This window comes from Hippopotamus amphibius, chromosome 7 (assembly GCF_030028045.1).
Source record: "Hippopotamus amphibius kiboko isolate mHipAmp2 chromosome 7, mHipAmp2.hap2, whole genome shotgun sequence".
Taxonomy (NCBI): domain Eukaryota; kingdom Metazoa; phylum Chordata; class Mammalia; order Artiodactyla; family Hippopotamidae; genus Hippopotamus; species Hippopotamus amphibius.
Window position 1 is genome coordinate 5,587,256 of NC_080192.1, and position 18,324 is coordinate 5,605,579.

General features: G+C 50.7%; 1 protein-coding gene across 1 annotated transcript in view; it reads left to right on the forward strand.

The window, feature by feature from the left end:
• EFCAB6 (EF-hand calcium binding domain 6) overlaps positions 1 to 18,324 on the forward strand; it is a 253,258-nt gene that overhangs the window by 42,346 nt on the left and 192,588 nt on the right. The window contains exon 6 of the mRNA XM_057743330.1: positions 17,867 to 18,003. Within this exon, the coding sequence (XP_057599313.1) occupies positions 17,867 to 18,003 (137 nt within the window). The remainder of the gene's footprint in view (positions 1 to 17,866; positions 18,004 to 18,324) is intronic.

An 18,324-nucleotide genomic window follows, 5' to 3' on the forward strand; every position in this document is an offset into this window, starting at 1 on the left:
GAGATGCTCGCGGCAGCCGGGGGTTGGAATCAGAGCCTTTATAAAAATGCATTTGAGCCTGTCAGTACACGAGCAGTTTGAGAATCATAGTTTAATTTACGTGATTCAATATGTTGGTTTGAAATGTGACAAATTTTCTTTCCTTTTCGAACTCTTCTGAGATTTTCATACATTTCAAAAATCAAAAATAGCCAGAAGCCCACAAAATGTTTGTCTAAGTTTCCCTGGCTGGTGTCATTAACACCAGAAAATCCATCCTCATGTGATCATGTTTAGCAGTATGTGCCCCTGAAAGTCTGCTTCCTCTATAGTTTATATTAGTAGGAACACGGGTAATGATTTGCTGCTTCTATTGTGGTTCATTTGCTATTCTGTAAGAAATAGTAATATTTGTAATTGATATCATGTATGGTATATGTCTTTAATTTGACTCTTCACACACTGTGTTAATCTTGAGATTATCCTAGGAGAGTCAACACTGATGCTGTCATGGGTCAGAAATGCAACATCACAGTTAGAGGAGGGTGTGTGCATAGGTCTGGCTGGTAAGTTACTAAAAGTGAGGCTTTGAAGAGGAAAGCTGCAGGGGGCTCTGCCACTGGCCGCCCTTTCATCTCAGTCCTTTTTCATCCCAGCCTCCTTCCCATAGAAGCCCTCCCATAAACCAGTGCAGTTTAAACTTTCGTGCAAGTTTCGGAGAGAACAGAGAGGTGACAGCGAGAGGCTGAGGCGTGGGTGATGGAGGTAACGCCTGATCCCGGGCAGCCCCGGGGCTTTCCCTGCCGTGCAGTCTGGCCAGACAGCTGCAGCCCCAACTCTACCTGTCACTCTGGCCCTGGGGAGGCAGCTGGCGTGGAACGGGCTCTGCCATTTACCAGGCGGGTGGCCTTGGGCAAGTGCTTGTCATTGGGCTTCTTTGTCTGTCGGTGGGGATAAGAACAGCCATCTCGCAGTGCTGTTGTGTGGCTTAGAAGTAGCCAGTATAAAGCACCACTTTGGTGATGCCAGCTGCCATCATTACGGTTAGTACTGCAGCTTCCTTTGAAGTATAGGTAGGAACACAGATGAACGTCATCCCTTCCCATCGACCCCCAAAAGAAACAGAACAAACCAGATACCCTCCTGGGCTGCTGGCTGTGCACAGCAGCACGTTTCCAGCCACAGCTCCGATCCTGCAGACGGCCACAGTCAAACACAGGAGACGGAGAGGAACACCTGACCATTAGTAAAAGAAGGCTCTCTTCAGACATACACTGTCATTGTCGGGCGATCTACACAGCTTGGGAATGAAAGGTGCTAATTCTTTTGTTTTAAATATAAGTCCACATGGCTTATTGGAGGCAAGAATATGCATGCAAATGTCTCTCTGCGTTTTGGGAGCCAGACTCTGCTCAATGTGTGTGTGGTCTAGTCTTTCTAACCAACAAGTGGTTAGCAGTTGGCACCCCACACTGCCCGAACCCCAGCGCTGGTGTTTCCCAGCTGTTTTCTTCTTGGTCCGATGGCCGGCTCCTCAGCCTCGCCCTAGTTCACGTGCACGTAGACCCTCCAGTGTGTGTTCACATTCACGCTCCCTGTTCTGTCGAGCCCTTGGACTCCCTAAGTCCCGTTCTCTCCATCAGTGAAGGGAAGGGCTGACCGGATGCTCTCTGGGGCCCGTCTCTCTGCCTTTGGCGGTTGTGATCTGTGGCGTCATGCGAAGAGGCTGCTGTCTGCATCTGTGGGGCCCCGTGTCTGGGGAAGAGGGAGCCCAGTGCACCCAGGTGGTCCTCAGGATGTCATCCTCAGGTTCCCGCTGGTCCTGGTTCCTGGTTTAATCCCAGGTTCCACCCAACGGGCGCCCTGAGTCTGGTGCACTCACTTGACCTCACCCTCTTGGCTCCGGCTTTTCCTTGGGTCACGAAGGACCCGCCTCTGCAGCGGCTCCCAGGCCGTGGGCAGGTCTCCCGCTGCTCTAAGTTTCCCCATCTCTGAAGGCGAGACAACAGCACTTACCTATCAGAGCGGTCACGAGAATGAATGAGAATAATGTAAGTGACGCCCTTGCATACACTAGATGCTCAAAAAATACTCGTCCCTTCCTCTACCTGTCAGTGAGGCTGGTCCTCCCTGTCAGGCCTTGCTGAAACCCTTCCTTTGGTAGGTGAACTTGCCACCGGGTGGCACCCCGTCAGCCGCCGAGGTGTCTGGTTGTCCTACCCTGTGACAAGCAGTGACCCCCACCTGAGCTGAGACAACGAGGAAGTTCTCATCTCGTCCAAGTCCAGGGGGAGTTTAGCTCAAGGTCTGCTGAGCTCACTCAGGTCTCCTCTGGTCACCAGGAGGTGGCCAGCATTCCAGGCTTGACACGCAGATGCTGCGATGTCGGATTTTTTCCAACATGCTGTTTCTTCCCCTGTGACTATAAACCCATGAGAAGTCTCGCAGCCCAGGATTTTGTCCCCACCCAAACCAGTCACTGGTGGTGGCATTGGTCACTGCAAGCAGCCTGGACCAATCCTGGTCACTCCCTAGTGTGGCGTTGGGCTCCCTCCCCTGAGGCATGGGGCCACCCCGGGTTGGGGGGGGGGGGTGGATATCTGAACACAATGGAAAATGGAGGGTTTTGTTAGAAAGAGAAGGGGGTAGAGGTCAATGGATTTGGAGAAAGCGACCAACAGTGTCTGCTTCAGTTACCCAGCAGAAGGATCCCTGAGCTGGCTGGGCCTTGATCCTTTGTACACTGATGTAAGTTTTTGTATTTTTCGAACTCTGGTAGTGGTAAGAGTGAGTATGAACTGAGCACTTGCCAGTGCTTTACTGTGTTTACATATTCAGTTTCCAGGAGAACCCCCTGAGGCAGGTGCCCTTGTTATCCCACCTTGATATGGAGGGAGACTGGAACAGAGGCTGCGCAGTTCCCTGAGTGTGCACAGCTTCGGGCAGAGGAGCTGCAGTCCCTCCTTGGCAGCTGGCTGCAGGGTCCTGGCTCTTAACCACCCCCACCCGGCCCCTCGAGGGCCCCTTTAGGAAAGGCCTTGCTGCTTGTTCTGCATGCAGCACACACGACTCTTTGTTGCCTGGAAGTAGACCCAGACCATCACAGAGAAGTCTCTCTGGCCACCAACGCTGTACAATGAGTAGAGGCTGTTTTCTAACCACAGAGTCATCTTTTTCTCCATGTAGCCTCTACTTGAAATGCGCATTTGGGATTTTCTTTCCTTTTCTGTCTCTGGCATCCTGTCCTCCCACACTTCTTCCCAACTCCTCAGTCACTTTTGCTCCTGCTGGCCCTGCGGGGCCCCAGCCCCGTCCTGGAGCCACGGCAGCTTCCGAGGCCCAAGACTTAGGTTTTCCACATGTTTCAGGCGAGAAACTGCCAGGAAATAAGGACTTAAAGCAAGGCTTCAGTGTGTTGCTGGGTGAACTCCCCACCCGAGGACAAGGTGGAAGTAAAAGCAGAGGCTAATAAAGGAAGAGAACCTCATCTCGCCTCTTGGGGGGGGGGGGGGGTGTGTGCCATGTCCTTGTCATTGTAAGCCCTGTCCTGGAAATTGCTGGGACGTGTCTGACTTACGTAAGAACACAGTGTGTGTTTGGAAATGTCATGACTAGTCTCCTCCCCCTGCATGCAAAAAAAAAAAATTATTTTAAATTGAAGACTAGAATTCAAGAATGTGCAGTTCAGTTAAAGACATTAAAAAAAGGAAAATAAACCCACCCAAAGCCCCAGGCTCTTTGCTCTCATACCACGTCACCACCCCAATTAGAGATGCTCTTTTAAGCCTGGGCGCCATGATGTCAGAACATCTGGTCTACCCAGTCAGCCGTGACTAGTGTGTCTGTTGGACACCGAGTGAACTGACACAAGCTTTTATGGGATTACTCTGGTGCCTTGGAGTTGTGTAGATGCAGCCTTTCATTTCAGAAGCAATTAGTAAATAATTAGAGGCACTAAGCTGCTTGGATGGTTGGTAATATCTTCACAGAAGTGAAGACACATAAGTGATGGGTAGATTCATTTTCTTAAATAGGTGAATTTTCTTAAAAAAGAAATTTAAAAAATTATTGCTTGAGGAATAAAGAGACAGTTGTTAGGATCACAACCATCTCATAAACATACCTTAACATTAGAACACCACATTAGCCCGAATGAAGGTATCGGAATGTAGACTATTTGCCTAATAAAAAGACTGTGTCAGACTCAAAATGAGGCCATTTACTACAACATACAAGCTTCTGGTTAATTCGTAATATTCTCCTAATCCCACTTTTATCATCTCTCCTCCGGTGCACTTGGTATTAATTGCCTATTATAGCAGGTATTTGAATACATCCCCTCTTTCATCTGAAGAAAATATTAGCATATCGCAGAGCTGTTGGGACAGATTGTATCTGAGGCACTTTTTCCTCCTTCAGAAAAGCCTATCAATCATAACTGAGCATAGTGATTAATAATGTCACAGCTCTTGTGCCTGTGTCTCGTGCTTACACTGGATCTGGAGAATTTCACATAACAGAATAGTCAGCTGCCATTTTATTTAAAAAATGATATTGAAAATGCTTCTACCCCAGGACCTATTTTTGGTTGCTCTATTATTAATTTACTAAAGGCTTCATCAGGAAACTAAAGCAAAGATTTTGTTATACCAGAATTTATATTATTTCAGACTAAGTTTATCTTAAAAATCTTCCTGCATGTGGCAAGTCGATAGTACACACGAGATTGCAGGGGTGAGTGTTTAAAACAGCATCTTGTCATGGGGACAGGCCGGTGGCGTGGGTGGAGACAGGCCGGTGGCGCGGGGGGAGCAGGGTGGTGGTGTGGGGGAGGCTGGGGCCTTTGCACTCCCCTGGCTGAGTGTGGGTCTGAACCAAGACACTCACTCTCTGAGTGACCCTGAGCAAACCAGTCTTTCTGGAAACTGTTTTCTCAGCTGTGAAATGGGGAAGCAGTATTGCAAAGTTTTTCCAGTATTGTTGAGATCCTTTATGAGAATAAATATAAAAGAACTTACCATAGTGCAGGACCCATGGAAGTTACTCAAAAAATTAGGAGTTTGCATTTGGAAGAGATAAGACATGTTATCATGTGGAAAATTAAATGATAGTACTTGGGCGTTTGTGGTTTAAATCTACAAAGAGGGCCACATGCTGATGGCGCCCACGCTTCTATCTCCATCTGCGGCCCCAGACTCACCACTGTCCACAGACCAAACCAGAGCTGCTGACGGTCCTCCTCAACCCCCACCCCCTGCCCCAAGATGCCTTCTTCCCTGGACCTCCCTCCATCTTAGTAAACGGTTCCACCGTTCGCTGGGTCATTCAAGCAGAAACAGGGTTAGCCTTGATTGCCATCTTTCCCTTACTGGCCCCTCTCCCCAGTCCAGTCCATCGGCAGATCCTCTCCACTGCATCCTCAGCCGTATCCTGAGCCCATCCATCTCTCTGCATCCCCACTGCCACTGGGTCTCCACCCAGGGCACTGTCAGCAACCCCTGGGCTGCTCTTCCTGTTCCCACTCTTGCCCCTTTCAGTCTGTTTCACATGACATCCAGAGCTATCTGTTCAAAGCCCGAGTCGGATCTCATCAGACCCTGTTGGTTAAGATGCCCCGTGGCTTCTGGTCACATGCTGAATAAATGTCGGGCAAACCCCCGGCTTGTGGCGCTCAGCATGAGAGGTCTCCCCGCAGAGAGTCTTTGGACTTACACTATCTGAAATTCCTCAGCACTAGAACATCCTGAGGTTTTGATTGTTTCCTTGTTCATCACTAGGAAATATGTTTCCTGGGAGTGGGCACCTCCTCTGTTCTGCTCACTGTTGTAACTTTAGTGCCTTAAACAGATCCTGGCGCCTACTATGAGCTCAATAAGTATTTACAGGGTGAGTAAATAAGGTTCTGCAGGAAGAGTTCACAGTAATTGGAGTAGCCAGGGAACACGTCACGAGAAAGGTGATATTGGAGCTTGAGTTGGACCGTGGATGGGCTTTCAAAGCATGTTGAGGGTGACTTGGGGCAGCTTTCAGGATTGCAGCCTGGTGGAAGGAGAGGACGTGGAGGTGGGGGCAGTGGAGATGTGGCCAGGGGGGGGAGGAGACCAGCTCCGTGACTATTCTGTGGGGAGTTCTGTTTCTCAAGGCAAGATGGGACAGAGCAATTTTGAAACGTAGGCTGGAGAAAAAGGTGGAGGTATTTGAAGGTTAGGTATTAACCCGAAAGCATGGGGCAAGGGGTGGTGCTGGTGGCAGTTCATTGAAGGTTTCTGATAGGGGATGATGACATGCGAGAGGAAGGATTTAGGAGATGGTGTCAGCAGAGTAATGGATGCATCTTATGGGAGAGCAGCTGGAGTCAGGGGTACCTGTTACCAGGCCTTGGAAGTAATTGGTCCCTCACCATCATCCTCGGCCTGCGTTTGCTGAGCACCTCTACCTACGTTTGCTGAGCACCTCTGCTGTTTGGGGGACCCCATGGCGCTCCTGGGAAGGGATCAGCTTGCCCCTCCTGGTGTGCAGCTATGTCCTATGAGTGGTCAGGGGTCAGGGAGATGGCGACCTCACTATTCTTGGCCTGGAGTATCTAGGGAGGAGCTCCCATCCTATGAGTGTGGGCTGGGTTAGAAAGAAGGAGAGACAGGAAATATTTCTGCTAGATTTGAAAGCCTTTTTAAAGCCCTAGGTCTTTAGACTTGGGGCTTATTTTCATAGCTGTGTCAGAAGTTCAGTGAGTAGCTAGAATTTCTTATTAGACGTCTTTACGCTGTTTGCGGCAGGTGAGCATTTTAAAAATGAAAATCAAATGTAGAGGAAAGTATACATGGCCTGTGGTGTATATAACAGGAAGTTTCCCTTTGTCACCGTGGCTGCAAGGAAACCCAAAACCAGATTTTTGCTTTGTCATAGCAACTATGACTTTTAGGTTACTTTAGTTCTTTTTTTATAGCCAGCTCTCTCTGTTTTCATGAGTCTCCTTTAGATGTCTTTTTATGTGAGCTTGTTCAGTCTGTAGTAAAGGCAGGGTTTGCATCAATAAGGCAATGCCTAGTCCTCAGCCTTGGGGGGGCAGCACCGGAGCCGGGGAGAGGAAGCCGGCCCCTTTGTTAAAGGTGAGCAGTGCTGGCCGCTTCTCCTCCCACACGTCCATCCCCAGATTGAAAGTTGGTGTTTATGAGGTTCTGAATGTAGTCTAATTTTTTCCTATCTGGTTTGGCCCATCTCTACCAGCTGGTAAATAGGAAATGTTCACGGTAGGAAGCCAATACTCTGCAGAGTGTAAACAGATGGAATCAATATAAAGTGACAAGTTAGACTGTGCTATTGAGAATACAGAGCCAAAACCAAGAACATAACAGTCAGGCTACTTATTCCGTTCCAGTTCATTTCGTCCTGAATAGCGCTTCATATCTGCACAGCTGTGTGGTTCTTTTCTCCCCCCTTTCTTTCTTCTGGGTTGATAATGACAATTTCAAAGAAAAACTTTAATTAAAGATTTTATACGAAATAGCCAAGAGTAGAATAATAAGGAAAATGAGCATTGATGTGTTTATTGTAAGAGAAATCCTTTTTCTTGGCTTCAATTTAAAAAAAATGTACTCCTTCAATTTAAAATGAGTTTAGTCGTGGTGACAGCAAGGTGCCAGACTGACAGCAGTGGCTGCCGAGCCCTGTGTGTCCCACGGAGCCAAGACACAGGGGCGGCTAGAGGCCCCCTCCCCACATCTCAGTCCCCGACCCCCTGCTGCTAGAAGCCTGGCGGGGAAGGTGGCTCCCGGCAAGGGCGAGGAGGGAACAGAAAACAGGTAAACAGGAGCCAATGCCAATAGCATCCTAGGCAGTTTATGTTCGCCTGCAGGTTGCCCTCCGGCCCGAGGAAGGTTCACCTTTCCCCTAGAAGGGCCCCACCAGAGTCAGGCCTGGAGAGGGAGAATTCTGGGCTCCAGGGAGGGAACATGAGGCCTTTTCTCACCTCCTTTCAAGCCTGGGTGGTCATATTTATTTGGGTTCAGAGCTTTCCTCCCTAAGGACTGCAGACTGAGAATCGCGTCCACTGCTAGCAGCTTATGGAGCCGTCTGGCTCGGGGCTGCAGATATGAAGCACTTTGACTCTTTGCTCACCGAGTAGGTGCTGGCGAACCTGCCTTCTTCGTCCCCGGAGGCTGTCGTAGCGGATCCATGGCTCTCTGGTCACGTTCAGGTAGAACAAGCCCAGCGGAGACTCGTCCAGTTTAAACCCGGAGCTGATGCAGCTCAGCCGGCCACTCCTGCCTCCTTCCAGCTGCAGAGGCCCAGGGAGGGGGGGCTTGGAGGGGGGCTGAGGAAGGGGAGCCGGCCTCCCTCTCCCTTCGCTGGTGTCCTCCGTGGGGAGCGGGTAGAGGCTGCTCTCGTGGGGCACATGGGGAGTTAGTAGGACAGTGCTTTGGGGGTCTCTGAACTCTGTGGTTTCCTGGTGAGGAGGACAGCTCGGGCCTGACCCCCCTGCACCCCCTCTGCTCTTCTCCCGGTGGCCCACCTCGCCTTCTCGTGCTGCGTGTGTCCTCTCACCTGAGGGGCAGCCCTGGGAGCAGGGCAGCTCAAGCCTCTACCTTTCTTTTTCTTTAAAAAAAATTTTAATACAATTTTTAAAGGTTACTTTCCATTTACAGTCATTACAAAATATTGGCCATTTTCCCGTGTCATACAGTACATCCTTGAGCCTCTCTTACCACACTCACCCACCCCTATATTGCCTCTCCCCCCTTCCCTCTCCCCACTGATAGCCGCTAGTTTGCTTTCTGTAACAGTGAGTCTGCTTCTTTTTTACTATATTGATGGGTTTGTTGTATTTTTTAGATTCCACATGTAAGTGATGTCATGCAGTATTTGTCTTTCACTGTTTGACTTATTTCACTTAGCATAATGCCTTCCAAGTCCATTCATGTTGCTGCAAATGGCAAAATTTCATTCTTTTTTTTATGACTGAGTAATATTCCATTGTGTATATGTACCACATCTTCTTTATTTATCCATCTATTGATGGACAGGTTGCTTCCACATTTTGGCAATTGTACATAATGCTGCTATGAACATTGGGGTGCATGTATCTTTTCAAATTAATGTTTTTGGGTTTTGGGGATATATACCAAGGAATGGAATTGCTGGGTCATGTGGCAGTTCTAATTTTTGTTTTTTGAGAAACTTCCACATTGTTTTCCATAGTGGCTGCACCAATTTACATTCCCACCAACAGTGCACAAGGTTCCCTTTCCTCCGCATCCTCACCAGCAATTGTTATTTGTGTTCTTTTTGATGATGGCCATTCTGACAGGTGTGAGGTGACATCTCATTGTGGTTTTGATTTGCATTTCCCTGCTGATTAGCGATGTTGAGCATCTTTATTTGTTTGTTTGTTTATTGGTTGCATTGGGTCTTTGTTGCTGCACACAGGCTTTCTCTGGTTGCAGCAAGCAAGGGCTACTCTTCATTGTGGTGTGCCGGCTCCTCATTGTGGTGGCTTCTCTTGTTTGTGGAGCACAGGCTCTAGGTGTGTGGGCTTCAGTAGTTGCAGCACATGGGCTCAATAGTTGTGGCTCACAGACTTAGTTGCTCCACGGCATGTGGGATCTTCCTGGAGCAGGGATCGAACCTGTGTCCCCTGCATTGGCAGGTAGATTCTTAACCACTGCGCCACTTAGGAAGTCTCTTGAGCATCTTTCATGTTTCCTTTGGCCATCTGCATTTCCTGTTTGGAAAAATACCTACTCAGTTCTTCTGCTCATCTTTTAATCGGGTTGTTTGTTTTTTTGATGTTGAGTTATTTGAGCTGTTTATGTATGTTGGATATTAATTCTGTATTGGTTATGTCATTTGCAAATATTTTCTCCCATTCAGTAGGTTGTCTTTTCATTTCGTTGCTGGTTTTCTTTGCTGTGCAAAAGCTTTTAAGTTTAATTAGGTCCCATTTGTTTATTTGTGCTTTTCTTTCTTTTGCTTTAGGAGACAGATGCAAATAAATATTGCTGTGATTTATGTCAGTGAGTGTTCTGCCTATGTTTTCCTCAAGGAGTTTTATAGTATCCAGTACTACATTTAGGTGTTTAATCTATTTTGAGTTTATTTTTGTATATGGTGTTAGGGACTGTTCTAATTTCATTCTTTTAAATGTAACTGTGTAGTTTTCCCAGCACCACTTATCTTGAAGAGACTGTCTTTTCTCCATTGTATATGCTTGCCTCATTTGACATAGACTGATCGTAACTGTGTGGGTTTATTTCAGGGCTCTCTCTCCTGTTCCATTGATCTATGAGTCTGTTTTTGTGTCAGTACCATACTGTTTTGATTACTGTAGCTTTGTAGTATAGTCTGAAGTCAGGGAACATGATTCCTCCAGTTTTTCTGTTTTTCTTTCTCAAGATTGTTTTGGCTATTTGGGGCCTTTTGTGTTTCCACACAAATTTTAATATTATTTGTTCTAGTTCTGTGAAAAACGCCACTGGTATTTTGATAGGGATTGCATTGAATCTGTAGCTTGCCTTGGTAGTACAGTCATTTTAACAATATTGATTCTTCCAATCCAAGAACATGGTATATCTTTCCATCTGTTTCATCAGTATCTTATAGTTTTCGGAGTACAGGTCTTTTCCTCCTGAGGTAGGTTTATTTCTGGGTATTTTATTCTTTTAGATGTGATGGTAAGTGGGATTGTTTCCTTAATTTCTCTTTCTGATACTTCATCGCTAGCCTTCTACCTTTCTTGTTCTCCACTTAACTTATGGAAAATTCACATGTCCTGTCCATGCCAACAGTAGGCGGGCAGACTTCTCTAATCTGCCCCTGTTGCTCTGCTATCCCTGTTCAGTTCTCAGTTCCTTCCCCCAGGAAGGTGTAGAGCAGATCACTGTGTCCACAGAAATGCCCTGACTATCTGCCCTTCTGCAGGCCCCTGTCCTGTCTGTACAAGGATTTCCGTGGCTCACCAAAGCTTCTTCCCCATGAATACTGCAATCACCCATCCATCTGTCCATCCATCCATCCATCCATCCATCCATTCTTTCATCCATCCATTATTTATCCATGCGTGCATGCATCCATCTATCCCTCCATCTGTCCATCCATCTGTTTTTTATCCATTCATCCTTCTGTCTGTCCATTTGTCCATCCATCCATCCATCCATCCACTTAACAATTACTCGTTGATCCAGGCCCTGTTCTTGGCCCTGGACTCCTGTCCACTCAAGCCTTTCTGCCCTCTCAAGGCTTCTGTTATTAGACCGGGCAGTGAGGAAGTGAAGGAGATAGAGGAGCTGGCTGGGGTGGTGAGCAGTGCTGGTTCAGCCAGTTCCTGTTCCCCAGCACGTGTGTGTGTGTATGGGGGGGGGGTGTTATCTGGTTATTTGTATCTCTGTCCTCAGCCTTTGATTGCAATCAGCAGTTCCTATCAGACCACCATCTATGGAGTATGGTCCCTGTGAGGTACCTGTACACGTGAGCTCATTTCTTCTGCGCACACTGATACAGTGCTTTTATTCATTCCCATTTTGCAGATGAGGATGGCAGCCCAGGGCACTTTCTGTGGTTCTCGGTGGCCAGCTACTGCGTCTGGAGGAGGTTTCTCTTCCCCACTCCCTCCCTGGCTTTACTCTTCACGGCAGACATTCTCTGCTCCTTGTAGTAACACTTGTGAGTCTGCCCTCCATGAATTCATCTAAATCTTTTGGGAAATGTTTTAATTTAATTTTGCTCCAATCACTTTTTTTTCCTCAGTAATCACGTCTTCCTTTTTTACTTCACTCCCCTGTGAAATGGAGCTTTTTTTTCTTTTCTTGAAATGTTAGGTGAACGAGTCCTAGTTTATGTAGCCATACTTTGGAACTTTAAGGCTTTCTGTCCTGCTTTTCCCTAGCCCTGCTGTCCAGATGGAAGTAGTGAGCCTTTTCAGTGCATCTTCACTGTGGTTCACTTCCCTAGATTATAGGGCTCAGTCATCTCCCCAGGTGGGGGCTCTGAGACCAAGAAGAGGGTCAGATGCTGCCCTTCTCACAGGGTCTGTGGTGCTGCAGGGGGAGCCTGGGGGCCGTGGGGGCCTGGGGTGCAGCGGGGAGCTGGGGGGTCTAGTGGAGGCTGGGTGAGGTGGCACGCTCCTAGGCCTGGCACAAGGCTCAGAGCATGGGCGGGGGGAAGCGGCTTCCTGCTGGGCCCCTGGCCACCCAGGACGGGGCGGGGACTGAGTCTGGGGCAGGAGGCTGAGAAGAGAAGACATGGGCCATTTCCTGGCTTCTGAGTCTTTAACTCAAAGTTATAATTAGCTGTTGTTTTGGTTTTCTTTTTAAATCTTTATTGCTTCTCGAGTTTGTGCACCTGACGCTACCTGCCACCTGCCACCTGCCACCCACGAGATGCTTGGGGGTGCGTGGGAGGGAGTGGAACGGGGTTGTGAACTTCTGTGAAGATGGTAAATATTTTTATCTTGGCAGGCCAGGCTGTCGGGTTCCACTGCTGAACTCTGCCCCTTTGGAGAAAGCAGCCCGAGGCAGCTCCTTTACATTAATGAACGGGCGTGGCTGGGCGCCAATAAAATCAGCTTTTGGGTCCTGAAATTTGAAACTCAAATAACTTTCACGCGTCACAAAATATCCTTCTTTTGATTTTTTTCAACCATTAAAAAATGTAAAAACCATTCTTAGCTAGCAGGCCTACAAAAAGCAGGCAGTGGGCAAGAGTTTGCAGTGCCTGGAATGCAGGGATGGGAGCTCGGCCCCCATGGGCACGGGAGCTGGGCCAGGAGAGCCCCTTTCTCAGGCTGGGCAAGACCATGCTCTCCTTTCTGAGAATCTGGATTCAGAGGGGGTCCCTTCCCCCTTTCCCCTCCCGTCTCCTCTCTCCTCCTGAGAAGCAGTGGGGAGGTGAAGGGGGATGGCGCTCCCGGAGAGCAGAGGCTGGGCAGGGAGTGGGAAGGTCCCCTCCTGCAGAGGAGGAGCTGGGGACCAAATACACCAAGATGTCAAGATGGAGGTCAGGGGGCCAGTGACGGGATGGAAGCGCAGTCAGGAGAGCAGGAGAGATGGCGCCAGCTCCCGCCCCAGAGTGGACGGGGCAGGGCCATGAGGGCGTTTGGGCAGTAACACGGCTGTAAACCCACTGTGCAAGCGTTCGTGAGCATTTACTTTGTCCAGGGACTGACTGTCCTAAGCCTGAGGATACAGCAGCAAATGGAACCAAATCCCACTCTGTGGTGTTTACGTTTCAATGGAAGAAGAAAGACAATAAACAGAAACAGAAATGTGAAATGTCCAGGTGTGGGTGAACGCGAAGGAGAAAAGGGAGGAGGGTGCACTTTTGTGCAGGTCAGTGGGAAGGCCTCTCAGGGCAGGTGGCACATGACTGAGACCTGAATGAGGACCTCGAGGGAGCCGGCCAGTGGAGGGAGGCAGGTGTGCGGAAGCCTTGCCGCAGAGCATGCCCGATGCGTGCGAGAAAGCGCAGGGAGCCCTGTGTAGCTGGAGCGGGAAGGGGCAGGGGATTTGGGGGGTGAGGTCGGGAGGTGGTGGGGGTCAGATCATCCAGGGCTTGGGGCGTGGTGAAGAGACCCTGGAGGGCTTGTGAAGTGAAGGAGCTCAGCGTGGCTGAAGCCCGGGGCCTTGGGGGGTGAGGCTCGGAGACAGCAGCTCAATGCCCACGTGTCCCGTTGGACCCAAATGGCAGATGTCTAGTTGGCCCAGAGGGGAGCTGGCTGCTGCCCACACCGCCCTGATTTCTCTCTCTGCCGTTTCCCCTCCCACCTCTTCTCTCTTTTCACGGGAGAGGGGAGTGGTGTGAGGCAGGGGCAGGTCCTTTTATTCCTTTGTGCTTTTTCTTCTTTCCCGTCAAGTGTGGGACAAGTCTTCACACCACGGCCCTAGCTCTGGTGCCTCTGATAAGCCTCACCATCTGCAGCTCAATCTAGATCTTGCCAAACTTCAGTCTGACAAATGATAAGAAACTTGGAGACATACCTCTGGTGGGTGTGAGTTCTGTGCCAGACTTGCTGCCTCCCCGCTTTGCACGCTGGGTCCATATGGGTTGTTTTGGGTTTTAAAAAAGCGCATCGCCTCATGTCCTCCCAGAAGAGGTGAATCAGGGTTTGGCAGCAGACAAGGTGCTGAGGGTGTTTCTTGGCCACGGGCACAGGTGCTCTCCGTGGCCGGGGCTCCGTCTGCTTAGACACTGCGGTGGAGCTGAGGGCGGACCCGCAGGAGTGGTCTTCCGCCCGCAGACGCTCTCCCGGCTCTTCCTCGCTTGGTCTTCCTGGTTTTGGATGTTAAGCTGGTTTCAGCCAACGATCTGGAACATGTGTATGCCGTTTAGCACAGGGCTTTGCGCGTAACAAACGTCCAATTAATGTTTGTTCAGTTATCACATTGTTGTAATCGTTACTGCACTCAGGAGTGGCCCCAAGGAGGTGTGTGTCTGTCAACATACAGCAGGGCTTCCTCAGAGGGTGGGCTTTTTCCAGGCAGGTGAAAAGAAGAGGGGCCCACGCATTCGTTCCCTGAAGTGAATGCTTACTGAGCACGTACATGCTGCCAGCGGCTGCTCTAGACCCGCGGGTGCAGCAGTGAACAGAACCCCGTCTCGGGGAGCGCATGCTCAGCGGGAGGGACAGACAGTAAAGACAGGCATTAAATGCGCTGCTGGGAAGGAGCTTGAAGAAGATGAGTGCTGGGCGGGGGGCGGAGGGGGGTCAGGGGAGGCCTTTTTGATAAGATGACATTTGGGCCCAGCCCTGAGTGAAGCGAGGGAGGACTGGTGGGTGTCTCAGGTTCCAGGCAGAAGGAACAGCAAAGGCAAAGGCCTTGAGGCGGGAGGCGCCTGGCGGGCAGAGACTGCTTTGTGGCCTAAAAGCAGTGAGCCGTGGGCGGGTGGGGGGTGAGGCGGCTCTGCGGGGCCCTGGCCTTTGACCTGGGAGGGGGGGGGCAGACGGGAGCGGCTGGAGGGCTGGGAGCAGAGGAGGGCGTGCTCAGCCCTAGTTACACAGAACCCTGGCTGCCGCTGGAGCCTCGGCTGCGGGGTCGGGCGTGGACACTGGGACCCAAATGGGAGCCTGTCGCCCCAGCCCAGCCCATAGGGTGCGAGGCCGAGAGACAGGGCTGGATTCTGGAAACGTTCTGAAGGGAGAGCTGCTGTGCTTTCGGGCTAGACTGAACATGGGACACAAGAAGAGAATCTGGCAGGACGGCCCTGCTGTGGTGGGATGGGGCGAAGCTGGGCGTCCGCTGGGCTCTCAAGGTGGACGTCCTGACCGGGGCTCTGAGGTGAGGCGGGGGTGGGGACAGACACTGAGAGGCATCGGCTGGTCATTAGGGCCACAGGGCTGGGCCGCCCGGGGGCAATGTGGTCAGACAAGCCAGGAGCCCCGAAGCCCGAGTCCGCAGGTGCCCAGGGTTCAGAGGCCGGGAGGTGAGGAGGGATCAGCCGGGACCAGACCGAGCCCCAGCCAGAAAGCCGAGGAGAACCCAGGTGGGACGTGGAAGCCGGTGGAGATGCGTGTCCGGGACGAAGGGGCGGTGAGCTGGGTGGAGGGCTGCTGCGGGACAGCAAGAGGGGCACCGGGAGCTGCCGGGTTGGCAAGGTCGCCCTGACAAGGTCACAGTTTCTGCATGGCGGTGGGGACAGAACTGATAGGTTCTGATAGGTGAGGGTGACAGAAAGCACAGACAGCTTTGAGGGGCGATTTCTGTAGAGGGGAGTGGCTGGAGGCAGAGGAGAGGCAGGCAGGGAGGGCTCACTTCTAAGATGGTTCACATCGTGGACAGGAGCTCAGAGCTGGGGACGACGGGGCACGAGCAGTTCCTCACGGGCACAGAGTCGGGCATGCGGCGGGGTCACGCGTGTCACGCGGGCAGCATCCCTGAGCAGGATGGGAGGCCGGGTGCTGGGTGCGGGGGCTCACGGGCTATGGGTGTCGGGGAGCACGGGGCCTCGCCTTCCAGTTGCTTTTGTTTTCTCTGCAAGTCAGGAGGAAGGTTACTGCGGAGAGGAAGGAGGCAGGTGGGGAGGAGGTTAGGAGAGCCAGAAGGTGGGGAAGGGGCCCTGCGGGGTGAGAGGACGGAGCTGCTAGCAGGGTTGCTGGTCTCCAGTGAGAGACCCAGGTAAGTGCTAGATGGCCCATCCTCTCCAGCCACCTCAGGCGCTTGGAATAGGTGGTGAGCAGGAGAGGCAGGAGGAGGGAGGCGGCAGTCAGCACACAGGCAGCAGGTCGTTGTAAAGATGGGCCCTGGAGGGCAGGGGATGGGGGGAGTGAGAAGGAGAGGGAGCAGCAGGCCGGTCAGAGGGGAGAAGGTTGTTGGGGTTCGGCCCTCAGGGGAGGGAGCTGCAAGACGCAGGGAGGGTGTTGGACGTGAGGCTTCGATCTGGAGGGCAGCCATTATTGATGACAAGGTGTGAGTTTGAGCAGGGAGGTGACCTCTGGACGGGAGGAGGACCAGGAGCTGAGTCAGAGGTCATCTGCATGGTCACCATGAATGGTGCTGGGGGCGGGGCAGGTGTGCAGGGCTTACGTCCCAGGCGTGGGGGTGGGGGTGGGGGGGTGGTGGCAGGAGGGCCCCAGATGATCCAGCCAGGAGGAGGCAGGCAGGACAGAGGCCATCCTCCGGCCAGCTCAGTGGTTCCGCAGGCGTGATCCCTAAGACAGCCACCCCAGGATGAGGCTGCCGGGGGCTCTTTCAGGTCAAAGACAGTGTAGGGACCCACCGGAGGAGGCGTTGAGGAAATTGGGAACAAGCCTGTTCATCTTAGAGTCTCCCCTAAACTCCTTCTTGAGGTGCACTAATTTCCCTCTGAGTCTGGGCTAGACTTGGATCTGATCTAGTACAAGCTGTGGAGTCAGACCTCCCGAGAGCCAGCCTTACTGGACATTCATCACTCTTTATCCATAGCACCTCCTCCCCCCTCCACGCCTGGCTGGACTCAGTGTCCCCCTGTCCTGCCCCAGCCCCCTTCTAGCTCAGGTGCCACCTCCTGCAGGAAGCCCCCCAGGTGTTCTCTCTTTGGGGATCCCAGCTCCTCGTCTGTCTGTCCCTGGTGTCTGGCTCGTGCTCCCATGGTTCTTATGTGGCTGAATATTTATTTACATGTCTTGTCTTGTCTGCTCTGCGGGAAGCGTGGTTTGGGGGTGGACTTGAGTTTGAACCCCAGCATCATTATTGTCTAACTGGGTGGTGATGGTCCCGTAGCCTCCCCCAACCTCGGTTCTATCTCAACGTGGGGAAATGTTCCTTCCTTCATGTGACTCCAGAAGCTTCAGTCACAGGGCTCTATGCTTGGCGCAGGTGAGCGCTGTGGATGCTCCTTTCCTCTGCATGGAAGTGGCTCAGGGCAGGGCACATCTCCACAGGGCCTGTAACCAAATGCCTTTCAGGTCGGTGTGCCCAATAAATGTGCATTTGCTGAATTTGGGAAAGATCGCTGTAAAACTTTTCTGTAATATCTTTTAAAAATTCAGAGGCGTTGAAATATATACTCATTTTTCAGCTCCTAGTAAAAATAGTTTGCATATGGCTATGAAAAATAAAAATTGTCCAAGTCCAGCTATGCCAGAACTATAGTCTTAAAGTATCAATTAACAAAAAAGATTTTTCATATGGCTCTAAGAGGGAATGAATTTTGTATGAGACTTACCGCTTTCCATCAGAAAGTTTTTTTTTTTAAACTTACTGAGACCATTTACAGAGAAAATTGCTTTGAGAACATTCAAGAAACGGAAAGTGTCCTTTTTTCCATAGATATGTCATTTTGCAATACCTACGACTGTGAGTCTTTGAAAACATTTCATTTTACAAGAAGTATTTAAACACATTCACATTTTTTTATTACCATCTTGATTTTTAACACTGGATCTTTTGACTTTGCCTAAATCGCTTTGTATACACAGATTTTCAAAAACATTAAAACTGTTATCAAAGCCCTTAAGCTCATTGATGTTAACAAGACTGGTCTGGTCCAACCGCACGAGCTGAGGAGGGTTCTGGAGACCTTCTGTTTGAAGATGAGAAGTGACGAATACAAAAAGTAAGTAATGGGGGGGTGTGGTGAGAGATGCTCAGTAGAGCTTTCAGCCAGTTTCACAGTGGGACCTGTCGGGCTCACTGGGTCCAGGCAGCGTTCTCGCTCCTGCATCCTCTGTCTTGACTGCTTTTAAAAGAGTTACTCAGTCTGCATTTCTCCCATGTTTGTGAAGCTCTCTGTGAATTCTCCAGATTAAGAGCTAATGGCTGTACCTCCTCCAGTCCCCTCAGTGAGAGTCACCTGGCCCGCAGCTCTGAGCACATCTCGGTGACTTAAGTCATCCAGCATCAACAGTCTCTCTGCCTGCCTGGCACCTCGCCCACC